Consider the following 26,501-nt stretch of genomic DNA (forward strand, 5'->3'; position numbering starts at 1 on the left):
AGTGCCTGTGGCTCAGTCGGTAGGGCGCCGGCCCCATATACCGAGGGTGGCGGGTTCAAGCCCGGCCCCGGCCAAACTGCAACCAAAAAATAGCCGGGCGTTGTGGCGGGCGCCTGTAGTCCCAGCTACTTGGGAGGCTGAGGCAAGAGAATCCCTTAAGCCCAGGAGTTGGAGATTGCTGTGAGCTGTGTGAGGCCACGGCACTCTACCGAGGGCCATAAAGTGAGACTCTGTCTCTACAAAAAAAAAAAAAAAAAAAAGAAGGATCCCATTTCTGTTTGGGCGGCGCCTGTGGCTCAGTGAGTAGGGCGCCGGCCCCATATGCCGAGGGTGGCGGGTTCAAACCCAGCCCCGGCCAAACTGCAACAAAAAAATAGCCGGGCGTTGTGGCGGGCGCCTGTAGTCCCAGCTACTCGGGAGGCTGAGGCAAGAGAATCGCGTAAGCCCAAGAGTTGGAGGTTGCTGTGAGCCGTGTGACGCCACAGCACTCTACCGAGGGTGGTACAGTGAGACTCTGTCTCTACAAAAAAAAAAAAAAAAAAAAATGGAAAAAAACCCTGCTTATTACTTAACAACAACAATAAAGAAACTGATGCACTTAAAAATGTACAAAGGACTTGAATAGACATTTCTCCAAAGAAAATATGTGAATACAAATGGGCAATAAGCACATGAAAAGATGCTTAACATTACCAATCATTAAGAAAATGCAAATGAAAACCACCATGACATACCACTTCATGCTCAGTAGGATGGCTATTATTTTTAATAAAGGGAAATAGTAATTGTTGGTAAGGATGTGAATGCAAGAAAATGTAACCTGTGTGCATTACTGGCAGGAATGTAAGATGGTGCAGCCATTGTGGAAAATAGTGTGGTAGTTCCTTAAAAAGCTAAGCATAGAATCACCATATGATCCAGAAATTCCACTTCTATGCATATATCCAAATGAATTAAAAGCAGGAACTCAAACATATACTGTACTTGTACACAAATGTTCATGGCAGTATTATTCATGATGGACAAATGCTAGAAACAACCCGAATATCCATCAACAGATGAATGAATAAACAAAATATAGTTATAGCCATAAAATTTAATATTATTCAGCCTTAAAAGGAATTAAATTCTGACATTTGCTACAATATTGATGAATCTTGAAAACATCCTAAATGAAATATGACAGCGACAAAAGGACAAATATTATATGATTCTACCCATATGAGGTACCATGAATAGGTAAATTCACAGAGACCAAAAGACGACCAGAGATTTCCAGGCACTCAGGGGAGAGGGAAATAGGGCAATATTACTCAATGGGTACAAGATTTCTGTTTGGAACATTGAGAAAATACTTAAAATGGATAGTGGTAATGATTATACAACATTACAACACAGCAAATTTTATGTTATTTACATTTTATAAGAGTAAAAGTATTTTTAAAAAATATTTTTAAAATGTTGATAACATGGGTGGCGCCTGTGGCTCAGTGAGTGGGGCGCCGGCCCCATATACCAAGGGTGGCGAGTTCAAACCCGGCCCTGGCCAAACTGCAGCAAAAAATAGCTGGGTGTTGTGGTGGGCGTTTGTGGTCCCAGCTACTCAGGAGGCTGAGGCAAGAAAATCGCCTAAGCCCAGGAGTTGGAGGTTGCTGTGAGCTGTGACGCCAAAGCACTCTACTGAGAGTGTCAAAGTGAGACTCTGTCTCTTAAATAAAAAATGTTGATAACAGTTATAACTGTCCAAAAACTTGAAACAATCCAAATATCCTTCAGTGGGTAAATAGATAAACAAACATGGCATATTCATATCATTCAACACCACTCAGTAAGAAAACAAAAGTATTTACACCTGTAACAATACTGATGAACTTCAAAGACATTATTTTGAGTGAAAGAAGTCAGTCTCAAAAGGTGGTGTACAATTCTATTTATGTGGCATTCTTCAAAGGACAAAATAATAGTGACTAACCACACAAAGCAGTTGTTGCCTGGGTGTAGGAGTAGAGGGAGGGTGTGGCTATGGAGGTAGCATCTGGAAGTATTTTGGGAATTTTTCTGTATCCTGACTGTACTGATGCTTATACAAATCAATATATATGTTCAACTCCTAGAACAACACACCAAGAGACAGTTAATTTCACTAAATAATCTAAAAACTCAAAAATATTATACCATAATAAAAATTAATTAAAAATACTGTGAAATTTAAGAGTCTAGAATTAATTATACTCTAAAAGCCTTACAAAACTGTTAAAATTAAAGCATCAAATCTTATTGATTTACACTACCAAATAGGGCTGTTGTGTGGTTGTTGTGCCTACCAAATCAAAATCATATCTTATTACTAAAGATAACAAAAACATTAGTGTTTAATTAAACATTTTTATATGGTGGTTCCCTCATAGCTACCTTCAGCTCGTGTTCTGGGCCCTTAATCTACTGTGTCATATTGCCTAGTGTTGCCTTCGGACAGTCATTTATCAGTGATAAGCCCGGGCAAATAATCAATCCTTAATTGTGTTGTTAATGAAATCCTGGTTTTTCTCAACAACCTCAGAGATCAGAAAGAAACTGCTGGTGTCTGGAATGACTGTGTACTTGCTTCCACTAGGTTTTAGATTCACTTCCCTTTTCTGCTCTCTGGAGACAGAATGCAGCTGTTCAGCATCCTTTATAAGAGTGTTTTTTTTTTCTAGAAGTCTCTCAAGGGCCATTACTAAGTGTGAGAAATATTGGGAAGACTACAGCAGATCTGCGTGAGTCACTTTCCATCTGTTTATGGTTAAGTGCACTTACAGAACAATTTTAATCAAATAAAAAGACAAGATGAAGCATTTAATTATTGCTTTACTGGAGATTACCATTTTTAGATTTTCAGTTACCTATTATCCTCACATATAGGAGGGCAGAATTACCTTCTCAAGAGTATATAGCCACAGTGCCTTGAGCATTTTCCTTCTAAGATAGATCTCTTTTCAAAAATTCATAGTTGAAAAAGAAGTACTCTTCGGATGTCCCTACACTTCTAAATTGCAAAATGGGCACAATCCTGGCTATAGTGCAACTAAGTGCAACAGGTGCTGAAAGTCCCTTTCCATCTTCAAAAACCCATGCTCTCAAAAGCACTTAAGATGAAGAGAACATAAGGGGCAACAGGGCAGGAGAGAGACATTAGGACTCAAACTATGAATGGCTAATCAAAGGATAGAGGTATCAGGTCTCTATCCACTCAGGTCTACAGAAAGACCCCAAACAGTAGTATCCAGAAGCTAAGACACACTTATGGCCCGGGCACTGTACATGCTCCAAGGGGATTGTTAGTGATTCATCCTTCGTCAGGGCAGGGCTACCAAGAGTTTTGGTAGATGGAAGGATGCAATATGTGACTTTTCATAGCCTAGACACTGAATGCCCAGGGAACTACTAACCTATTGAGGTCAAACAGGACATCATAACCTTGGTGAAAAGAATTTCTGGCATTTCCATTTTCCTATTTTACATGTCTCAGCCCTGGGTTCTCTTAAAATACTGTGGTCCTAAAATGACATGAGGATTTGAGTATTACGGGAAAGAAAACAGCCTCAAATTGATTTGTTCCCAGTCTAGAAAAGCTTGTGACCTAGTTTTACAATCAAGTGATCATTTTAAGATTGCACAGGACTTTCTGATGGATGTTTCTTTTACATGTATAATGAACTCACAAGAATATACATTGGGGTGGACAATAAGAGTGTGAAAAATATAGGTTACCATTTGGATGTAGCTTTCTTTCTCTTCTCTGGAAACAGGATTGGCAAAAAATCTTGCAGAATTAATACCATTTCTTTCTGGAGAGAGAAAGCTGGTTCGATTGCTAAGAACAAAAATACAGATGAGGTCAAAGCAATGCCTTACAACTGCTCTGAAAGCCAGCCAGGAACTGACATGGCTCCTGTGGGGTTTCCACCCTCCCTTTCCAGACACAACTTCCTCTGGCCACGGCAATTCCTGAAGAAGCAGAGGCTGCCCAGCATTTTCTGTCCCACTATGGGACAATTGGTTCTTTTTTCTAGGCCCTATATGAGACACAGCTCCTGAGCATTCCAGAAATAGACCAAGATATCATATAATTTGGCAAAATATAAAAATGCTCCTTTGGGGCCCTCTTGTTTCCAATCAAAGTAACCAGAAAAAGTAAGGAAGTAAGATCATTCCCCTGATAAGAAGACTACACACTGACTTCAATCCTACTCCTGAGTCAGAAGCTGAATTTCTCTGCAGTTTTAGCTAGAAATACAGCTCACTGCAGAATTCTACTTTATAAAGTGATTATGTCCTGTGGCATTAGAGTGAACCAAGAAATTTCTGGGCTCGGGACTCTGAAAATGCAATTTCTAAAAGAGGAGATGAGAGAGTACAAGTACTTTTTGAGGTTTGTGTATCCAGGCTGTGAACCACAACATCCCTCTTTCTCTAAGAACTCCCTTTTCCTACCCCATTCTGCAAGTCAAAGAATGGGGAAAACAGAATCAAATGTGCTGGGTTCCCAACAACACTCCAGTTTGTGGCTCTAGTATCCTGGGATACTCAAATACATTCTTTCCTTTGTGATCTGTAAAACACCTCTGGTCTTGATAATAAACTTCACTCCTCCTTTGGCTTAAGCTAGATAGAATGGGCTTCAACTACATTAAAAGAGCCTTACCTAACACTGGGGGTATCTATGCTGCATGATGTGCCTTGGAGCAATCAGAAACTTACCAAGGTACAGTGTGAGTCCTGGTTAAAGAAGCGTGTTCCCGGATGGTGGAGAGGTTTCTCAGGTCCAGAGGAGGTGGCCGTGCTATAAGACAACACACAATATCTAGTATAGATAGTTCCTGGGAGTTCAAAGCCAGAATCTAAAGGCAGTAAACTATGACCTGCCACTTTCCTTTCAAATTTACTAACAGGCAACACTGATGATGAGTCTGAATTTCACCATCCTCCTCTTTCCTGCCTCACTGAGAGTAAAGACAATTACCAAGCAAATGGTCATACACTTACTGGAGGTCACCATGTGGAGGTATATTTAGTCAATACACACTTAATGAGGACTCACTGTACATAATGCAGTTATAGGTGTTGGAGGCACAGTATGAACAAAATGGACAAAAGTGTTGAACCTTTTAGAATCTCACTTTCTTCACACTTGGTATATCTAAAATAGAAATTTTACCCTTCATATCAAAGGCAGAGATGATCACCCAGTTTCCAGTCTTCCACACCTCCAACTCATTGTTCACCCAATGGTCCTTTGGCCTAGAACAGTGGTTCTCAACCTTCCTAATGCCGCATTGTATTTTCATTGTTACAAAGGGGTCGAGACCCACAGGTTGAGAACCACTAGACTAGAACCTTCTTCTTCTGCCTAGTTACTCATATTGAGATCTCAGCTCACTGTGCCCTGCTTAGGAAGGCGTCCTTTGACCTCCAGACAAGATCAGGCCCCATATCATGAGCTCTCATGGAATTTTGTACTTATCCTTCATAGCACCTCCTCCACTTTAATTACTTGAGTCAGGTCTAGACTGTCCTCTAGAAAGACAAGAGTTTATCTGATGTGTTCTGCAGTAGCCTCAGCACATAGAGGAGCATGTGGCATCTGTCCTGACCCTTATGCCATCGCAGTGGCCCATCTTGCATGTCTTACTTCATCACTGCCTTTACCTCTTTTCTCCACTAGAGTACATGCATAGAGATTTGTTCTTTTTTATTTTTCTTGAGACAGAGTCTCATTATGTTGCCCTGGGTAGAGTGCCATGACGTCAAAGTTCACAGCAACCTCAAACTCTTGGGCTTAAGCGATTCTCTTGCCTCAGCCTCCCAAGTATCTGGGACTGCAGGTGCCCGCCACAACGCCTGGCTATTTTTGTTGTTGCAGTTATCATTGTTGTTCAGCTGGCCTGGGCTGGGTTCAAATCCACCAGCCTCAGTGTTGTGGCTGGTGCTATAACCACATGAATAGAGATTTCTAATTCCCCACCATGTCACCAGAGCCTAGGCTGCCCAATTACTTTCCCAGGAGTCTTGGACCTGGCAAGTGGCTGGGATAGAAAGGGCACATGTGTGATGAAGTCCCTAGGGTAAAGGTTCACTCACTAGCCACTGCCCAATTTCAGCAGCAGGCTTCTCCCTCCTTAGCTCTTATGCTCATTCCTGAACCTATCCCTCCTGGCCTGAGCATACACCCTTGAATCCAGTCACTAAATCTCCAACCCTGAGTTCACCAAACATGTTCTATATCCCTATCCTTATCTCTAGGCCATATAGAGCCACGGTGTCCAATATAGTGACTACCAGCAACATGTGGCTATTTACATATATATGTAAATGTATTAAAATGAAATAAAATTTAAAATTCAGTTTCTCACCATGCATGGTGGCTCATGGCTGTAATCCTAGCCCTCTGGGAGGTCGAGGTGGGTTGATCGCCTGAACTCACAGGTTCGAGACCAGCCTGAACAAGAGCAAGACCCTCTCTCTAAAAATAGCTAGGCATTGTGGTGGGTACCTGTGGTCCCAGCTACTTGGGAGGCTGACGCAAGAGAATTGCTTGAGCCCAAGAGTTTGAGGTTGCTGTGAGCTGTGACACTACAGCATTCTGCTGAGGGCGACAAAGCAAGACTCTGTCTCAAAAAAAAAAAGAAAAAAAACCTCGGTTTTTCAGTTTCACTAGCCACATTTTAAGAAAGTTCTGTTGGATGGCACTACTATAGGAAATTAATTGGGTGAAACATTAATATGTATCTTAAAGTTATTGGCCCCTATGAAATTAGTTCTGACTAGAATGAAGGGTTATTTCCTCAGAAACTCATAAGACAGGTCTTTTCTCTTATTCAGTGCTGACTTCATAATTCTACTTTTTCATCTAGCAGGTTTTTACACAGCTTCCTCCCCTCAAACTGAAGAAGCCTCCTTGCTTCTTCATCTTTGCATCCCATCCACTGAAAACACAGTGTAAATGTGCAAATGTGATTTAACACAAGTTGCAGGGGTATGACTGGAATGGACCAGGTATGAGCAGGGAGCTTGGGTAGCAGTTTCGGGCCACTGGAAGTAGAAGTTTCTTCCAAGGGGAAAAAAGAGGTTGAAATGAACCAGTTGAAGTGTCAGAGATCACAGTCATTATACCAAATGCTTCCTAATAATCACACAGCCAACCAGGCAAGTGAGGGTAGGTAAGAATGAAACTAACAGGTCACTTTGACCTGCTTTTCCTCCTTCTCTCTTCTCTTATCTCCTTATCTTCCCAGGCTACTTGGCACACCAGAGAAGCTGCCTGATAATAACACAGAAGCTGCACTCAGGAGGAAGACTGCTCATTGCTGAAGTCCTCTCCTACCTCTGACAGCTCTGCTGATGGGCATGCACAGAGCCATGAATGATAAATTGTATGTGACCAAGTTTGACATTCAAGGATTGGTGTCGAAAATCCATTCTGGCCTGCCTTAAAGAAGGCCAACACTGTGAATTCATCCAAGTGCTGTCTAAATGAGGAGACACCAGGTGATTCCATTCTAATCCATTATTACCTATTCCTAGGCCTTGTTAGATAAGCAGTCAAAGATAAGCACTCTAGAATGAACGTGGCTTTGTAGGCTGTTTTTGTAGAGCCACAGAGCCTATAAGTTCTCTAACTACTTTATCATGACACTCTGGAGCAGTAAAGTGCCCTAACCATTCCCATTCTACCCCAGCCACGTCTTTCTTGCCCTTATACTTTCTAGCCCCCTGCGATGGTTTCTCTAGATCCTCCTTCCCAGAGAGGTTCAACAAGAAAACCTTTCCTATGCAGACACTAGGACTTTGCTCCCCTCCCCTGTACAGCAGGCCTGGTCAAGTGCCTTACGTTTCTTCTTTGGCTTGAGATCTCTGTTCACTGGAGGAGGCTCCAGGTCTGCAGGAAGCTCAGGTAGAAGGCTTGTGATGTTTCCTGAGCTCATTGGGATGTAGTCATCAGGGCTGCCATGGGATCCAAGATCAGAGGCAGTGGCCTGGGGGCTCATGGGCATGTAGCTGTCTTCGGCACTGGCTGAAGCTGTGGAGTACATTGGGGAGAACTTGCACGGCTGCAAGAGAAGAGGTAATGGTTGGGAACCACAGACCAGTCATGAAAACTGCTACCAGCAGCCAGCCAACACTGCAGACAGGGTTTCAGTTCCAAATCATCAAAGAATAACTCTGCATTTCCTCAGGAAAGTTGGATGAGTCTCTAGCTCAAACTCTGCCTCTGGAGCAATTGTGTGTATATAGGCACTGACTCTCCTAGATCTGAAGCTGGAAAATAGAAAGTTATGAGCTTATGGAAATCCTTTAAGCAAAATGTGAGACCTTAAGTGGAGACCCCAAGCTAAGCTACCATTAGAATTGGCAAGGCTTGGGCGGCGCCTGTGTCTCAGTCGGTAAGGCACTGGCCCCATATACCAAGGGTGGTGGGTTCAAACCCAGCCCCGGCTGAACTGCAACCAAAACATAGCTGGGTGTTGTGGCAGGCGCCTGTAGTCCCAGCTACTTGGGAGGCTGAGGCAAGAGAATCGCTTAAGCCCAGGAGTTGGAGGTTGCTGTGAGCTGTATGATGCCATGGCACTCTACCAAGGGCCATAAAGTGAAACTCTGTCTCTACAAAAAAAAAAAAAAAAGAATTGGCAAGGCTTTTATAGAATACCAGGCCCAATAGTCCCCCCTAAAAAAATTCAAGTGTTAGGGGAGACTAGAAGAATCCTCAGAGATGCAGAGTGCTGAGTTTCAAAAAACTTGAAGGGACCACATAGAGGTCAGGATATTTTTCATAAAATAGAGGCTTAAAGGAACCCAAGAGTCAAACTTACCAAATTTAAACTAAGCCTCTTGTCTCGGTGTCTTAAGGATTGGCCTTCTACATCAGCTGCAAGAAATAAGCCAAGGTGGTGAGAAATGGAGGGCAATACCAGTTGAAACTAGGATCCAAGCTCCTATGTACATGTATCCCAAGGCCCTCTGCTTAGAGCCACAGAGGCAAAGAAATATACCACACAGTTTCCATAAGTAAGGCTCGCTGTGAGTCTAGCTCGGTAGTCAGAATACATTGCCCCGATAGATGGAAAATCAGACCACATTTTGAAGCAGTTTATATCTGATGGCTTCAGTTCTCACTGTGAATTAAGAAGAAATATAGCAAGTAATTAATAAGTGCTTATTGCGTTTATTATATAAACCTTCTGACCTTAGAGATAGTAAAGGCAGAGCTAGAGGTTTGAGAAGATGAGAGTTTGAACCCAGGCCCTCCAAACAACAATGACGACTATAACCACAAAAAAAAAAAAAAATAGCCAGGCATAGTGGCAGGCACCTGTAGTCCCAGCTACTTGGGAGGCTGAGGCAGGAGAATTGCTTGAGCCCAGGAGTTGGAGGTTGCTGTGAGCTGTGATGCCACAGAACTCTACCCAGGGTGACAGCTTGAGGCTCTATCTCAAAAAAAAAAAAAAAAAGAAAAGAAAAAAGAAATATCCATTGTGATGAGTGAGAGAACAGGGTAAATAGAGAAACAATTACATCGTGTAGTGGCATTGAGTCGCCATTTGAGATCTGTGGCCATGAATTAGTGACTGTGATTTTCTATAGCATTATTCAGGCACTCAGTTACACATATGGGCAGAAAGGACAGTTGGATTAATTCAGGATTAGAGACTTGTGAGGAGGATGTGACAAATAGTGTGACATAAAAATTTAGAATAACTATAGAATTAAAAAAAGAGATGTCCAGGAGGCATCAAGATATATGAACCTGGACTCAAATGTGATATAATTTGGGGAATTTAGAAGTTTAGAAATAGCATTCAAGGCTCGGTGCCTGTGGCTGAAGCAGCTAAGGCACCAGCCACATACAACTGAGCTGGCAGGTTCGAATCCAGCCTAGGCTGCCAAACAACAATGACCGCTGCACCCAAAAAATAGCTGGGTGTTGTGGCAGGCACCTGTAGTCCCAGGTACTTGGGAGACTGAGGCAGGAGAATCGCTTGAGCCCAGGAGTTGGAGGTTGCTGTGAGCTGTGATGCCACAGCACTCTACCCAGGGCAACAGCTTGAGGCTCTGTCTCAAAAAAAAAAAAAAAAAAAGAAGGAAAGAAAGAAAGAAAAAAAAAAGAAATAGCATTCAAAACCATAAGAGTAGATGAGATTATCTAGGTTGAAAGTGCTAACGTTAAGTACAAACACTATAGAATCTCAAGATTCAAAGAGCAGAAAGAAGAGTCAGTAAAATGTCTTGAAAAAGAGCTACCATAGAGTAAGGAAGAAAGTTGAGGGGCACAGTGTCACAGCAGTCTAAGGAAGAAAAGAATGGCCAATAGTATTGAATAATGCAGAGAAGTCCAGCAAGTACTCTCAGCACACAGGGGCGACAGCAAAGCACCCTGTAAGAACTTGGAGATATAAAAAGTTAGGTGACCTCTGAGAAATAAACTGAAAGGTCAACATGATCTTAAAGTGCAAGGATAATTCCCAGCTCAGAAAGATGTGATGGAGACCAATGCAATTAAGAATATTTTTTATATTTATTTATTTTTATTAAGTCATAAACACATAGACCATATATACATTAATGCATTTATGGGGTACAATGTGCTGATTTCATATAGAATTAGGAATGCTAAAGAATATTTATTTTATATACAAAGTCTGACAATTACGTTCACAAACTCATCCAAGAAAAAGCGCTACAAATCTCATTGCTATATATCACTATGGTCACCTTTGAAATACTCCCCTTGGGAAGCTATGCAGTGATGATGTCAAGCACCTAATCCACCCTTCAAAGCAATTTTGGAACTCTTTTTCTGGATCGACCATCTGAGCTGTTGTCATATAGTGCACAAAAACACTCAACAATAATGAACACAGGCAGCGCCTGTGGCTCAGTTGGTAAGGCGCCGGCCCCATATACCAAGGGTGGCGGGTTCAAACCCGGCCCCGGCCAAACTGCAACCAAAAAATAGCCGGGCGTTGTGGCGGGCGCCTGTAGTCCCAGCTACTCGGGAGGCTGAGGCAAGAGAATTGCTTAAGCCCAGAAGTTGGAGGTTGCTGTGAGCTGTGTGAGGCCACGGCACTCTACCGAGGGCCATAAAGTAAGACTCTGTCTCTACAAAAAAAAAAAAACAATAATGAACACAACTCAGCAAGACACTGCCACATGTCAACATGAACACAGGTATGAGACACTAATATTACAATGTTATGAAACCTTACTGAGTTATTTTGTACAGTGCTGCCAACAAAAGTGCACAGTGGCAAGTTCATAAACTTAACTATCAGACCTCAAATGATGACAGCTCTGATAGTCATTCCAGAGAAAGCATTGCAAAATTGCTTTGAAGGGTGAACTAGGCGCTGGCTCCGGTGCATAGCTTCCCAAGGGGAATACTTCAACGATGATTGTAGTGATATTCAGCATTGCAGTAGATAGCACTTTTCCTAGTATGTTTGTGAACTTTATTGTCAGAGACCACATGCATATATATGGATTATATATGTGTATATCTATGCTTACATATGTTGAAAGTACATAAGTTGGATTTTGATCAAAAATTTCTAAGTGGGCTCGGTGCCTGTGGCTCAAGCTGCTAAGGTGCCAGCCACACACACCTGAGCTGGCGGTTTCAAATCCAGCCCGGGCCCACCAAAACAACAATGACGGCTGCAACAAAAAAAATAGCTGGGTGTTGTGGTAGGCACCTGTAGTCCCAGCTACTTGGGAGGCAGAGACAAGAGAATCACTTTAGCCCAGGAGTTGGAGGTTGCTGTGAGCTGTGATGCCACAGCACTCTACCCAGGGTGACAGCTTGAGGCTCTGACTCCAAAAAAAAAAAAAAATTCTGAGTGAGTTTACTTTGGTGGTAGAGCATTGTGTTGGTCATTATGGAGGATGGATCTGAGTATATCCTGGAGAGCTGGTTTAGTTATCGCAAATTTCTTCAACGTGTTTATGTCATTAAAGTATTTGATTTCTCCATCACAAATGAAACTCAGTTTAGCTGGGTACAGGATCCTGGCTGAAAGTTGTTTTGTTTTAGGAGATTGAATGTTGATGACCATCTTCTTGTGGCTTGAAAAGTTTCAGCTGAGAGATCTGGAGTCATTCTGATATTCTTCACCTTGTAGGTTATGATTTTTCTTACGTCTGGCTGCTTGCAGAATTTTCTCCTTCATGTTAACTTTGGCAAAGTAAATGACAATGTGTCTAGGAGATGCTTTTATTGGGTTGAGTTGTGCTGGGGTTCTGGAAAGAAGTTTGGAGAACACTTAGGGAACTAAAAGTAGACCTGCCATTCAATTCTGCAATTCCTCTCCTAAGTATATATCCAGACGACCAAAAATCACTTTACAACCAAGACATTTGCACTAGAATATTTATTGCAGCTCAATTCATAATTTACAAGTCATGGAAGCAACCCAAGTGCCCATCAACCCATGAATGGATTAATAAATTGTGGTATATGTATACCATGGAATATTATGCAGCCATAGAAAAAGATGGAGACTTTACCACTTTTATGTTTTACATGGATGGAGCTGGATCATATTCTTCTTAGTAAAGTATCTCAAGAAAGGAAAAAAAATACACAATGTACTCAATACTATTATGAAATCAATATATAAAAACCCACATTTTCATGCAAATCCTAGAAGTTATTAAAAAATACAGTAATGGGGTGGTGCTTGTGGCTCAAAGGAATAGCATGCCGGCCCCATATGCTGGAGATGGCGGACTCAAACCTAGCCCCAGCCAAAAACTGAAAAAAAAAAAAATACAGTAATGTTGGGCTCGTCTGTGGCTCAAGGAGCAGGGCACCAGCCCCATATACCGGGGGTGGTGGGTTCAAGCCCGGCCCCAGCCAAAACTGCAAAATATATATATATATATACAGTAATGTCTCAGGATATAAAATCAGTGTTCACAAATCAGTAGCCTTTCTATATGCCAGTAACAGCCAAGATGAGAAGCTAAACAAGGACACAATTCCCTTCACAATACCTTCAAAAAAGAAAAAAAAGAAATACTAGGAATAGACATAACAAAAAAGGTGAAGGACCTCTACAAAGAAAATTATGAAACCTTAAGAAAAGAAATAGCAGAATATATTAACAAATGGAAGCACATACCATGCTCATGGCTGAGAAGAATCAACTTTGTTAAAATGCCTATACTACCCAAAGCAATCTACAGATTCAATGCACTCCCCATTAAAGTACCATCGTCATACTTTCAAGAATTGGAAAAAATAATTCTTCATTTTATATGGAACCAGGAGAAACCCTGTATAGCCAAGGCAATTCTTAGTAATAAAAACAAAGCCAGGGGTATCACCCTACCAGAATTTCAGCTATACTACAAGGTCATCATAATCAAAACAGCATGGTATTGGCATGAAAATAGAGACACTGACATTTGGAACCAAATAGAAAACCATAAGATGAAACTAACCTCTTACAGCAACCTGACCTTTGATAAACTAAACAAGAACATACACTGGGGAAAGGAATCCCTATTCAATAAATGGTGCTGGGAGAACTGGATAACCACATGTAAAAGACTGAAACTGGGCCTGCAACTCTCACCACTTACAAAAATTGATTCAAGATGGATAAAAGATTCAAATCTAAGTCATGAAACAATAAAAATCCTCAAAAAATTGTGGGGGAAAACACTTGAAGATATTGGTCTGGGAAAGATTTTATGGAGAAGACTTCTGTGGCAATTGCAACAACAACAAAAATAAACAAATGGGACTTAATAAAACTAAAAAGGCTCTGTACAGCTAAGGAAATAACAACCAAAGCAAACAGACATCCTTCAGAATGGGAAAAGATATTTACATATTATGAATCAGACAGAAAATTGATAAGTAGGATCTACAGAGAATTCGAACTAATCAACAATCAACAAAAAAGACCAAACAATTGCATATATCACTGGGCAAGAGACATGAATAGAACCTTCTCTAAAGAAGACAGACAAATGGCTAACAAACATATGAAAATGCTCATTGTTCCTAATTATCAGAGAAATGCAAATCAAAACTTCCCTGAGATATCACCTAACCCCAGTGAGAATGGCTTACTGTTGGGAGCCAACCTCCTGGGAGGCAAGGCCGCCCAGTTTGAGGAAATATACTCGAGTGAAGGACCAAGTGCAAACCTCGCCTCAGCAGTTTTCCTATTATGGCTGGTTCCTGAACCAGATGAGATTGGAGCCATGCCCCTTTGGTCACAACAGACTGCTGAGGATGCTATTTTGCCCCTAGGCTGTTTTTAATCAAGTTATGCAACTATGACAACATCATGCCTTCAAGCTACTGTATATAAAAGTTGTGCAATAAAGCTAAGATTGCTGTTCCTATTGAGGAAAGCCCTCCTGATCCCACTGTTTTCTGTCTTTCATTTTCTATACTGCACTGTCTACTCCTAGGGTCCATAATAACCTTTGCCAGTCAGGTTCCCGGAAGCTCACATCACAAAGTCTCAAAACTGCAGATGCTGGTATGGATGTAGAGAGAAGGGAACACTTTTATACTGCTGGTGGGACTGCAAACTAATACAACCTGTTTGGAAGGAAGTATGGAGAATCCTCAAAGAACTCAAACTAGACCACCAAATTTCATTATGCAGTCCCATTACTAGGCACCCACCGGAAGGAAAAAAAAATCCTTTTATCATAAGGATATTTGCACTAGACTGTGATAAACAGTCAATTTACAATCACAAAAATGTAGAAAAAGCTTAAATGCCCACTAACCCAGGAATGGATTAACAAGCTGTAGTATATGTACACCATAGAATACTATTCAGCCACTAAAAAAGATGGAGACTTTACATCTTTTGTATTAACCTGGATGGAGGTGGAACACATTCTTAGTAAAGCATCACAAGAATGGAAAAGCAAGAATCTAGTGTACTTTACTCTAACATGAAGGCAGTAGATGAGCTAATACAAGGGAGGGTAGGGGAATGAGCAAGTTGGGAGAAGGGAGGAGAGAGGGGGATGAGGTGTCATGGTATATGGCACACCTCCTGGGGGGGTCAGGACACAATTATAAGAAGGACTTTATCTAACAAATGTGATCAGTGTAACCTAATTTTTTGTACCCTCAAGGAATCCCAGACAATAAAGAAAAAAATGTTAAAAAAAATAAAATGGGAAGACAGGAGAAGATGGCAGCTGAGTAACAGCTTCCTTGCAACTGGCTGGGCATGCTGAGTCTGGGGAGTCAAGACTCCAGGCATCTCTGGCTGGTGGGATCTGCCTACAATCATCCCTTTGAGGACACAGGGAGTCAGCGAGAGATTTCTGGACCCTAAGAAGAGGACAAAAGAAGCAGAAAACTGGCAAGTGTTTGTGTATGTTCATTCAGTCTGATCCCGCTGGCAGCTTCCACAGGCACGGCAACATAAAGAGCAAGAGTAAGTGAAAGGAAAATTAGGGCAAGGAAACAGATAAAAGAAATCACTCATGAGGAAGAATCAGCAAAAAACTCCTGGCAACATGAAGAACCAGCTCAGAGCAACCCCTCCAAAGGACCATGAGGTAGCTACTACAGAGGATTCCACCAATAAACAAATGTTAGAAATGACAGAAAGGGAATTTAGAATACACATGATGAAAACAATGAAGGAAATGATAGAAACAATGAAGGAAACTGCTGATATAGTGGAAAATAACCAAAGGAAATCCAAAAACAGAATCAAATAAGAGATGAACGATATGAAGAATATAGAAAGGATACAGCAGAGCTGAAGGAACTGAAGCAGTCAATTAGGGAACTTAAATATGCAATAGAAAGTATCACTAACGGGTTAGACCATGCAGAAGAAAGAATTTTGGAGGTAGAGGACAAAGTTCTTGAGATAAATGAGATAGTTAAAGAAGTGGAAAAGAACAGAAAGAAAGCAGAACGTCCACTGACAAAATTATGGGACTTTGTGAAGTGTTCAAACATACAAGTTATAGGTATCCCAGAAGGGGAAGAAGAATGCCCAAGGGGAATGGAAGCCATACTAGAGAATATTATAAATGAAAATTTCCCAAATATTACCAAAGATTCTGATACACTTCTTTCACAGGGATATCGGACTCCAGGATTCCTGAACTCTAACCGAGCTTCTCCAAGACACATTGTGATGAACCTGTCCAAAGTCAAGACAAAAGAAAAGATTCTTCAAGCTGCCAAGAATAAGCGCCAGTTGACCTACAGTGGAAAATCCATCAGGGTGACTGCAGACTTCTCTAATGAAACTTTCCAAGCAAGAAGAGATAATGGTCATCTACCTTTAATCTACTTAAACAGAACAATTTCCAGCCCAGAATTCTATATCCTGCCAAGCTAAGCTTTAAAATTGATGAAGAAATCAAATCATTTACTGATATACAAACATTGAGGAGATTTGCCACAAGACCAGCTCTACAGGAAATACTTCAACCTGTTCTACACGCTGACCATCACAATGGATCAGCAGCAAAGTAAGAACTCAGAAATTAAAGGACAGAACCTAACTTCCACACTGATGCAAAAGATAAAACTAAGCAATGGACTTTCACAAAATAAGATGAATAGAATACTACCACACTTATCAATTATCTCAATAAATGTTAATGGCTTGAATTCCCCACTGAAGAGGCATAGATTGGCTAACTGGATTAAAAAACACAACCCATCCATTTGCTGTCTGCAGGAAACACACTTGGCTTCAAAAGACAAATTAAAACTCCAAGTCAAGGATTGGAAGACAATTTTTCAGGCAAATGGAATTCAGAAAAAAAGAGGAGTTGCAATCTCATTTTCAGATACATGTGGATTTAAAGCAACTAAAGTCAAAGAAGACAAAGATGGTCACTTTATGATTGGTCAAGGGAAAAAATACAACAAGAAGACGTTTCAATTCTAAATATTTATGCACCTAACTTAAATGCTCCCAGATTCTTGAAAGAGACTTTACTCAGTCTGAGCAATAAAATATCTGATAATACCATAATAGCAGGGGACTTTAACACTCCCCTTACAGAGCTGTACAGATCCTCTAAACAGAAATTAAACAAAGATGTAAGAGATTTAAATGGGACCCTAGAACAACTGTGCTTGATAGATGCATATAGAACACTCTATCCCAAAGATAAAGAATATACATTCTTCTCATCACCCCATGGAACATTCTCCAAAATTGATCATATCCTAGGCCACAAAACAAACCTCAATAGAATCAAAAGAATTGAAATTTTACCTTGCATCTTCTCAGACCATAAGGCACTAAAGGTGGAACTCAACTCTAACAAATATGTTCAACCACACACAAAGGCATGGAAATTAAACAACCTTCTGTTGAATGACAGATGGGTACAGGACGAAATAAAACAGGAATTCATTAACTTCCTTGGGCATAACAACAATGAAGACACAAGCTACCAAAACCTGTGGGATACTGCAAAAGCAGATTGAGAGGAAAATTTATCACTTTAGATGCCTACACTCGAAAAACAGAAAGAGAGTGCATCAATAAACTCACAAGCCATCTTATGGAATTGGAAAAAGAAGAACAATCTAAGCCTAAACCCAGTAGAAGAAAAGAAATATCCAAAATCAAATCAGAGATCAATGAAATTGAAAACAAAAGAATCATTTGGAAAATTAATGAAACAAAAAGTTGGTTTTTTGAAAAAATAAATAAAACAGATAAACCTTTGGCCAAACAAATTAGAAATAGAAAAGTAGGGCGGCGCCTGTGGCTCAGTCGGTAAGGCACCGGCCCCATATACCGAGGGTGGCGGGTTCAAACCTGGCCCCGGCCAAATTGCAACCAAAAAATAGCCGGGCGTTGTGGCGGGCGCCTGTAGTCCCAGCCACTCGGGAGGCTGAGGCAAGAGAATCGCTTAAGCCCAGGAATTGGAGGTTGCTGTGAGCTGTGTGAGGCCACGGCATTCTACCGAGGGCCATAAAGTGAGACTCTGTCTCTACAGAAAAAAAAAAAAAAAGAAATAGAAAAGTAAAATCTCTAGTAACCTCAATCAGAAATGATAAAGGGGAAATAACAACTGATCCCACAGAGATACAAGAGATCATCTCTGAATACTACCAGAAAATCTATGCCCAGAAATTTGACAATGTGAAGGAAATGGATCAATATTTGGAATCGCACCCTCTCCCTACACTTAGCCAAGAAGAAATAGAGCTCCTGAACAGACCAATTTCAAGCACTGAGATTAAAGAAACAATAAAAAAGCTTCCAACAAAAAAATGCCCTAGTCCAGATGGCTTCACACCAGAATTCTATCAAACCTTCAAGGAAGAGCTTCTTCCTATAATGCAGAAATTATTACAAAAATTTGAGGAGGAAGGAATCTGCCCCAACACATTGTATAAAGCAAACATCAGCCTGATACCAAAACCAGGAAAAGACCCAACTAAAAAAGAGAATTTCAGACCAATTTTATTAATGAATATAGATGTAAAATTCTCAAAAAATCCTAGCCAATAGATTACAGCTTATCATCAAAAAAGTCATATATCATGATCAAGTAGGTTTCATCCCAGGGATGCAAGTCTGGTTTAACATACGCAAGTCCATAAACGTTATCCACCATATTAACAGAAGCAAAAATAAAGACCATATGATCCTCTAAATAGATGCAGAAAAAGCATTAGATAAAATCCAGCATCCTTTTCTAATTAGAACACTGAAGAGTATAGGCATAGGTGGCACATTTCTGAAACTGAAGCTATCTATGACAAACCCACAGCTAATATTTTATTGAATGGAATAAAACTGAAAGCTTTTCCTCTTAGAACTAGAACCAGACAAGGTTGTCCTCTGTCACCTTTACTATTCGACATAGTGCTGGAAGTTCTAGCCAATACAATTAAGCAAGACAAGGAAATAAAGGGAATCCAAATGGGAGCAGAGGAGGTCAAACTCTCCCTCTTTGCTGATGACATGATCTTATACTTAGAGAATCCCAAAGACTCAACCATAAGACTCCTGGAAGTCATCAAAAAATACAGTAATGTCTCAGGATATAAAATCAATGTCTATAAGTCAGTAGCCTTTGTATATGCCAATGACACTCAAGATGAGAAGCTCATTAAGGACACATTTCCCTTCATCATAGTTTCAAAGAAAATGAAATACCTAGGAATATACCTAAGAAAGGAGGTGAAGGACCTCTATAAAGAAAATTATGAAATCCCAAGAAAGGAAATAGCAGAGGATATTAACAAATAGAATAACATACTATGCTCATGGCTGGGAAGAATCAACATTGTTAAAATGTCTATACATCCCAAAGTATTCACCTATTCAATGCCATTCCTATTAAAATACCAGCATTGTACTTTCAAGATTTGGAAAAAATGATTCTGCATTTTGTATGGAACCAGAAAAAAACCCTGTATAGCTAAGGCAGTTCTTAGTAATAAAAATAAAGGCGGGGGCATCACCATACCAGATTTTAGGCTGTACTACAAAGCCATAGTGGTCAAGAAAGCATGATACTGGCACAAAAATAGAGACATAGACACTTGGAATTAAATAGAAAACCAGGAAATGAAACTAACATCTTACAATCACCTAATCTTTGATAAACCAAACAAGAACATACCTTGGGGGAAAGACTCCCTATTCAATAAATAGGGGAGAACTGGATATCCACATGTAAAAGACTGAAACTGGACCCACACATTTCTCCCCTCACAAAAATTGATTCAAAATGGATAAAGGACTTAAATTTAAGGCATGAAACAATAAAAATCCTCAAATAAAGCATAGGAAAGACACTGGAAGATACGGGAATGGGGAAAGACTTCATGAAGAAGAGTGTCATGGCAATTGCAACAACGACAAAAATAAACAAATGGGATGTAATTAAACTCAAAAGCTTCTGTACGACTAAGGAGAGAACAACCAAAGCAAATAGACAACCTACATAATGGTAAAGGATATTTGCATATTTTGAATCAGACCAAAGCTTGATAACTAGGATCTATAGAGAACTCAAATTAATCCACATAAAAAAGCCAACAATCCATATATCAATGGGTAAGAGACACGAATAAAAGCTTCTCTAAAGAAGACAGATGAATGGCTAACAAACATATGAAAAAATGCTCATCATCCCTATCTGTTAGAGAAATGCAAATCAAAACCACCCTGAGATACCATCTAACCCCAGTGAGAATGTCCCATATCACAAAATCTCAAAACTGCAGAAGCTGGCATGGATGTGGAGAGAAGGGAACACTTTTACACTGCTGGTGGGACTGCAAACTAGTACAACATTTTTGTAAAGAAGTATAGAGAACCCTCAAGGAACTCAAGCTAGACCTCCCATTTGATCCTGCAATCCCATGACTGGGCATCTACCCAAAAAGAAAAAAAATCATTTTATCATAAGAACACTTGCACTAGACTGTTTATTGCAGCTCAATTTACAATTGCCAAAATGTGCAAATAGCCTAAATGCCCACCACCCCAGGAATGGATTAACAAGCTGTGGTATATGTATGCCATGGAATACTATTCAGCTATTAAAAAAATGGAGGCTTTACATCCTTTGTATTAACCTGGATGGAAGTGGAAGACATTATTCTTAGTAAAGCATCACAAGAATGGAGAAGCATGAATCCAATGTATGCAATTTTGATATGAGGATAATTAAGAACATGGTGGGGGTGGGGGAAGCAGAGAGCAGAGAGAGAAAGAAGGAGGGAGGGGTGGAGAAACTAAGAGCAGAGAGAGGGAAGAAGGGAGGGGGTAGGGCCTTGGTGTGTGCCACACCTTTTTGGGGCAAGACACAATGACAAGAGGGACTTTGCCTAACAAATGCAATCAGTGTAATCTGGTTTATTGTACCCTCAATGAATCCCCAACAATAATAAATAAATAAATAAATAAATAAAATGAAAAAAAGATAATTAAAGATGATCCACAGACTCAGAGAACATATTTTCAAAGGAAGATTTATCTAATAAAAGATTGTTATTGATAATACACAAAGAACTCTTAAAATTCAACAATAAAATAGCAAATAATTTTTAAAACATTAAAAATAAATAAATAAACATTAACAGAAGCCTCACCAGGCAGCACCTGTGGATCAATGAGTCGTGAGGGTGGCAGGGTTGAAAGCCGGCCCCAAACTGCAACAAAAAAATAGCCAGGCATTGTGGCACGCACCTGTAGTCCTAGCTACTTGGGAGGCTGAGGCAAGAGAATTGGCTAATCCCAAGAGCTGAGGTTGCTATGAGCTGTGATGCCCCAGCACTCTACTGAGGGTGACAAAGAGAGACTCTGTCTCTAAAAAAAAAGAAGCCTCACCAAAATGTGTATGATAGCAAATAAGTATATTAAAATATGGGGGGAGAGGAGTGCGGAGACAAGATGGCTGATGAAGCCAGCTTTCCACAGAGGCTCCCGTCCAGAAGGAGAGTTAAAAGATGGAAATTTAGCAAGTAACCTGGCGGATTAGAGCTGCACCAAGACAGAAGGTTGAAGAATGCACATCAACATCAACCCTGCTGAGTCGAGCTGCTACCCCAAGGATACAAACAAAAGTACAAAATCCATTACCAAGTGGATGGGAGTCCCCTCCCCCACGAGAACGGCTCAGAATACCCCATAAACAAACGAGCAGAGTTCAAAAGTCCTTCCATTATACTCCATGGGAGATACCCTCTAAAAACTGGACCTACTTCCCCTACTATGGTGCCATGGCACTCTCCTGCCAGGCATAAAACTGTGTAAAACTGTATATATTCTCTACCTGCAATTCTGAGCTCCCAGCACTCCCCTCCATTCTCACTCTGAGGTCTGGAGGCCTGTCCCCCAGGAGTCCAGATTCTTGGGTGATTTCTCAAGGGGTGTGGACAGAGCCTGTACTGCACCTGGTCAGTGCTGATTCTGTGAGGAGAGAATGGTCAGATGAGAAGGAACCACATCGGAGCGGTGGTGCCCTGACTTATCAATATTATCCATGAATGGGAATGGCTTAAACTGTCCTCTAAAGAGGCACAGGTTGGCTGACTGGATCCAAAGACTCAGGCCAGATATTTGCTGCATACAAGAATCACCTGTTACCTTAAAAGATAAATATAGACTCAGGGTGAAGGATGGTCGTCTGTATTTCAGGCAAATGGTAATCAGAAAAAAGCAGATGTTGCAATTCTATTTGCAGATACAATAGGCTTTAAACCAACAAAAGTAAGGAAGGATAAGAATGGTCACTTCATATTTGTTAAGGGTAATACTCAATATGATGAGATTTCAATTATTATTTCAATTATTCCAACCAGAATGCACCTCAATTTATAAGAGAAACTCTAACAAACATGAGCAACTTGATTTCCTCCAGCTCCATAATAGTTGGGAGATTTTACACTTCTTTGGCAGTGTTGGATTGATCCTCCAATAAGAAGGTGAGCAAAGAAATTTTAGATTTAAACCTAACCATCCAACATTTGGATTTAGCAGACATCTACAGAACATTTCATCCCAACCAAACTGAATACACATACTTCTCATCAGCCCATGGAACATACTCCAAATTTGATCATATCTTAGGTCACAAGTCTAACCTCAGTAAATTGAAAGAAATAGAATTTATTCCTTGCATCTTCTTGGACCACCATGCAATAAAAGTTGAAGTCAGTAACAACAGGAATCTATATACTCATGCAAAAACATGGAAGTTAAATAACCTTATGCTGAATGATAGCTGGGTCAGAGATGAGATTAAGAAGGAAATTGCCAAATTTTTGGAACAAAAAGACAATGAAGACACAAATTATCAGAACCTCTGGGACAACGCAAAGGCAGTCCTAAGAGGGAAATTTATAGCACTGCAAGCCTTCCTCAAGAGAATGGAAAGAGAGGAAGTTAACAACTTAATGGGACATCTCAAGCAACTGGAAAAGGAAGAACATTCCAACCCCAAACCCAGTAGAAGAAAAGAAATAACCAAATTAGAGCAGAATTAAATGAAATTGAAAAAAAAAGAATTATACAACGGATTAATAAATCAAAAAGTTGGGTTTGAAAAGGTTAATAAAAGGACTCCAGCAGGATGGCGGGCGGCACTAGAGGGAGCTGCCACACCCCGCCCGCCCCGCCTGCCTTGCGCCCGCCCCGCCTCCAGTGCCGCCTCCCCAGCCCCCGCCGATGGCAGAGGACAGTGAGTCTGTGGCCAGCCTGCAGAGCTTGGAGCTGGATGACCAGGACATGTGCGGGATAGATGGGGACAATGAGGAGGAGACCGAGCACACCAAAGGAAGTTCCGGAAGGGATTTGGGAGCCAAAAAGAAAAAGAAGAAACAGAAGAGAAAAAAGGAGAAAGCAAATTCCGGGGACACCAAGTCAGACTCCGCCTCTGATTCCCAGGAGATTAAAATTCAGCAGCCCTCCAAGAATCCCACCATCCCAATATAGAAGCTGCAGGATATCCAGAGAGCAATGGAGCTGTTATCTGCGTGCCAGGGCCCAGCCAGGAGCATTGATGAGGCCAGAAAACATAGATACCAGTTCTGGGACACACAGACAGTACCCAAACTAAATGAAGTTGTAACATCTCACGGTGCCATTGAACCGGACAAGGACAACGTGCGCCAAAGACCATATTCTTTGCCCCAGGGCTTCATGTGGGACACTTCAGACTTGAGTAACGCTGAAGTGCTCAAGGAGCTATACACGCTGCTCAATGAGAACTACGTGGAAGACAAAGACAACATGTTCTGCTTGGACTACTCAACCAAGTTCCTGATGTGGGCTCTGCATCCCCCAGGCTGGCTCCCCCAGTGGCACTGTGGGGTCAGAGTGTCTTCAAATAAGAAACTGGTGGGGTTCATAAGCGCCATCCCAGCAAACATTTGGATTTATGACAGTGTGAAGAAGATGGTAGAAATCAACTTTCTTTGCATTCATAAGACACTGAGATCGAAGCGGGTAGCCCCAGTGTTAATCCGAGAGATAACCAGAAGGGTGAACCTGGAGGGGATCTTTCAGGCTGTGTACACAGCCGGCGTTGTTCTGCTCAAGCCGGTGGCCACGTGCAGATACTGGCATCGATCACTAAACCCCAGAAAGTTGGTGGAAGTGAAATTTTCTCACTTGAGTAGAAATATGACTTTGAAGAGAACAATGAAGCTATATAGACTGCCAGATGTTACAAAGACTTCAGGTTTGAGACCCATGGAACCAAAAGATATCAAAGCAGTCTGAGAATTAATCAACAATTACCTGAAGCAGTTTCACCTGGCGCCAGTGATGGACGAGGTGGAAGTAGCCCACTGGTCCCTTCCCCGGGAGCATATCATCAACACGTTTGTAGTGGAGAGCTCCAGTGGAAAACTGACTGACTTCCTGAGCTTCTACACGCTCCCTTCAACAGTGATGCACCACCCCAGCTCACAAAACCCTCAAAGCCACCTACTCTTTCTACAACATTCACACAGAGACGCCCCTGTTGGACCTGATGAGTGATGCACTCATCCTGGCCAAGTTGAAAGGATTTGATGTATTCAATGCCTTGGACTTGATGGAAAATAAGACTTTCTTGGAAAAACTCAAGTTTGATGCAGGAGATGGCAATTTACAGTATTACCTGTAAAACTGGAGATGTCCGGGAACAGATTCCGAGAAGGTTGGACTTGTACTACAGTAGATGGATATTTTTATTTCTAGAACTCTGACATCATTTGTTAATATTCTATTTAAAGATTTCTGGAACTGCTATTCCAAAGAAGAATAAAAGCACAACTTAAATGAACCCAAAGCAGTGGATAACAATCAGAAAAGATGAAAAATCCCTATGTGACCAATAGTATCCATGTCATAGCTAGGATGGTAAAATTCATCCTTTTTTCAATGTTTACACGTTGGTAAGAGGGATGAAAGAGTACAGAAGAGCACGTTCTTCAAATGTTCAAACCTTTGGTTGTCTCTTCATGAAGAGAGAGGTATTTTTCCTCTAGAAAAGGGATTTTTTCTCTGTGGACTAAAAGGTCACAGAATCATGTAAGAAAATCTTTGCTGTTATGTGAAGATAAAGTGCTGCCTTTCTATTTATTAAGTATATTTGTCCATGTAACAGAATGAAGGATCCACTTGGAAAATTCTTACTTCTGTTGTACATGGTATCGTTGGGAACCTATATGGAATTAACACTTCCGTAACTCAGTGACCAGTGGTGGATGGTGAAAGTGGGGAGCAGTATAAACATGTACCGATGACGAGTACATCTCTTTCTCCCTAAGCAAAGTTGCCAAATCAATAAATATACAAATGTGTATTTTGTTCTTCACCAACAATCAGTGGATTATTTCTAAAGCAAAGTTTTATACACACATTGTGTACTCTCTGAAAGACCATATGCCCCTTGACTGACCAGACTTTTCTGCTGCTATGAAAACTCCACTTTCTTCTTGGCAACATCAAGGATATGTGCGGAAAAGGAAATGAAAGCTGTCAAGTCAAAAGAGATGCCCAGTGGAATTTATTAGTGCTATCAGGACATTGATAGTTTGAATTTTTTTATTACTTATGCAAAATTGCACATGTTCCTTTATGCTGACTTTAATATATCATGAAAACTGTCATGCTAATGGAAGATATCTTACTTGTAAATAACTATTCATAATTTTGTTACTGCTGGTGTTTTTACCTAGAATTTGAAAACAAAGCTTCATAGTGTACATATACGTGTATATATTGCCAGTCACCCAAGGGAAAAAGATGTTACAAGAGGCCACATAGACTGGCCTTGTCTCAAACACAAAATAGATACTTCCTGCCTTTACTGTATCAGTGCCTAGGCTGTTCAGTGCAGAAAAAGTTCATTATTTTAGATAACATGATGGCATTTCCTTCGTGTTGTAAGCAATCCAGTGAAACCAATCATTTCTTACACTGGGGAGGGGCCATCAAATCATGGGCCAGGGACCCCAGCCTGTTTTGTATAGCTCAGGAGCTAAGTGTTGTTTTTATTTTTCTGAATGATTGTGTGTGGTGGGGGAGAAGTCAAAGAGTTACACTTTGTGAAACACGCAAATTATACAAAATTCAGATTTTAGCATCCATAAAGTTTTATTAGAACATGGCCACACTTAACATTTATGTTGCCTGAGGCTGCTTTATCTTGCTAAGGCAGAATGAGTTGTAGTGGCAGATGTTACAGCCAGCAAAGCCTAAAATATTTAGTGTCTGGTCCTTTATAGGAAGTTTGTTGACCCTGATTTACACCAAGGAGTTGAAAGCTACTTTCCATAGCTGGCCATTCTCTTAAAGACCTACGTGCAGCTGTGGCATCCCTGAGGCTACCATTAGAAGGCAGACTTGCCCCACCCCCAGCCCCCATGGTAGCACTGTTTTTGGCGACTCTGGATGATTTCTCATTTTGGAGTGTTCAAACCCAGTTGCATTCCCTGTCTTCCAGAGAGAGGAGAGAGGTTTCAAGAAATAAAACTGTAC

At 40.9% G+C, this 26,501-nt stretch overlaps 1 protein-coding gene and 1 pseudogene across 4 annotated transcripts in view; one reads left to right on the forward strand and one right to left on the reverse strand.

The window, feature by feature from the left end:
- GAB3 (GRB2 associated binding protein 3) overlaps positions 1-26,501 on the reverse strand; it is a 147,826-nt gene that overhangs the window by 51,989 nt on the left and 69,336 nt on the right. For all 4 annotated transcript variants that reach the window (XM_053580915.1, XM_053580917.1, XM_053580914.1 and 1 more), the window contains exons 5-8: positions 8,853-8,908; positions 7,874-8,093; positions 4,744-4,825; positions 3,754-3,856 (exon numbers count right to left, since the gene is read on the reverse strand). In XM_053580915.1, coding sequence (XP_053436890.1) covers positions 3,754-3,856; positions 4,744-4,825; positions 7,874-8,093; positions 8,853-8,908 — 461 coding nt within the window. The remainder of the gene's footprint in view (positions 1-3,753; positions 3,857-4,743; positions 4,826-7,873; positions 8,094-8,852; positions 8,909-26,501) is intronic.
- On the forward strand, positions 23,199-24,792 carry LOC128578320 (glycylpeptide N-tetradecanoyltransferase 2-like; annotated as a pseudogene).

Source organism: Nycticebus coucang, chromosome X, assembly GCF_027406575.1.
Source record: "Nycticebus coucang isolate mNycCou1 chromosome X, mNycCou1.pri, whole genome shotgun sequence".
In the NCBI taxonomy this organism is placed as follows: domain Eukaryota; kingdom Metazoa; phylum Chordata; class Mammalia; order Primates; family Lorisidae; genus Nycticebus; species Nycticebus coucang.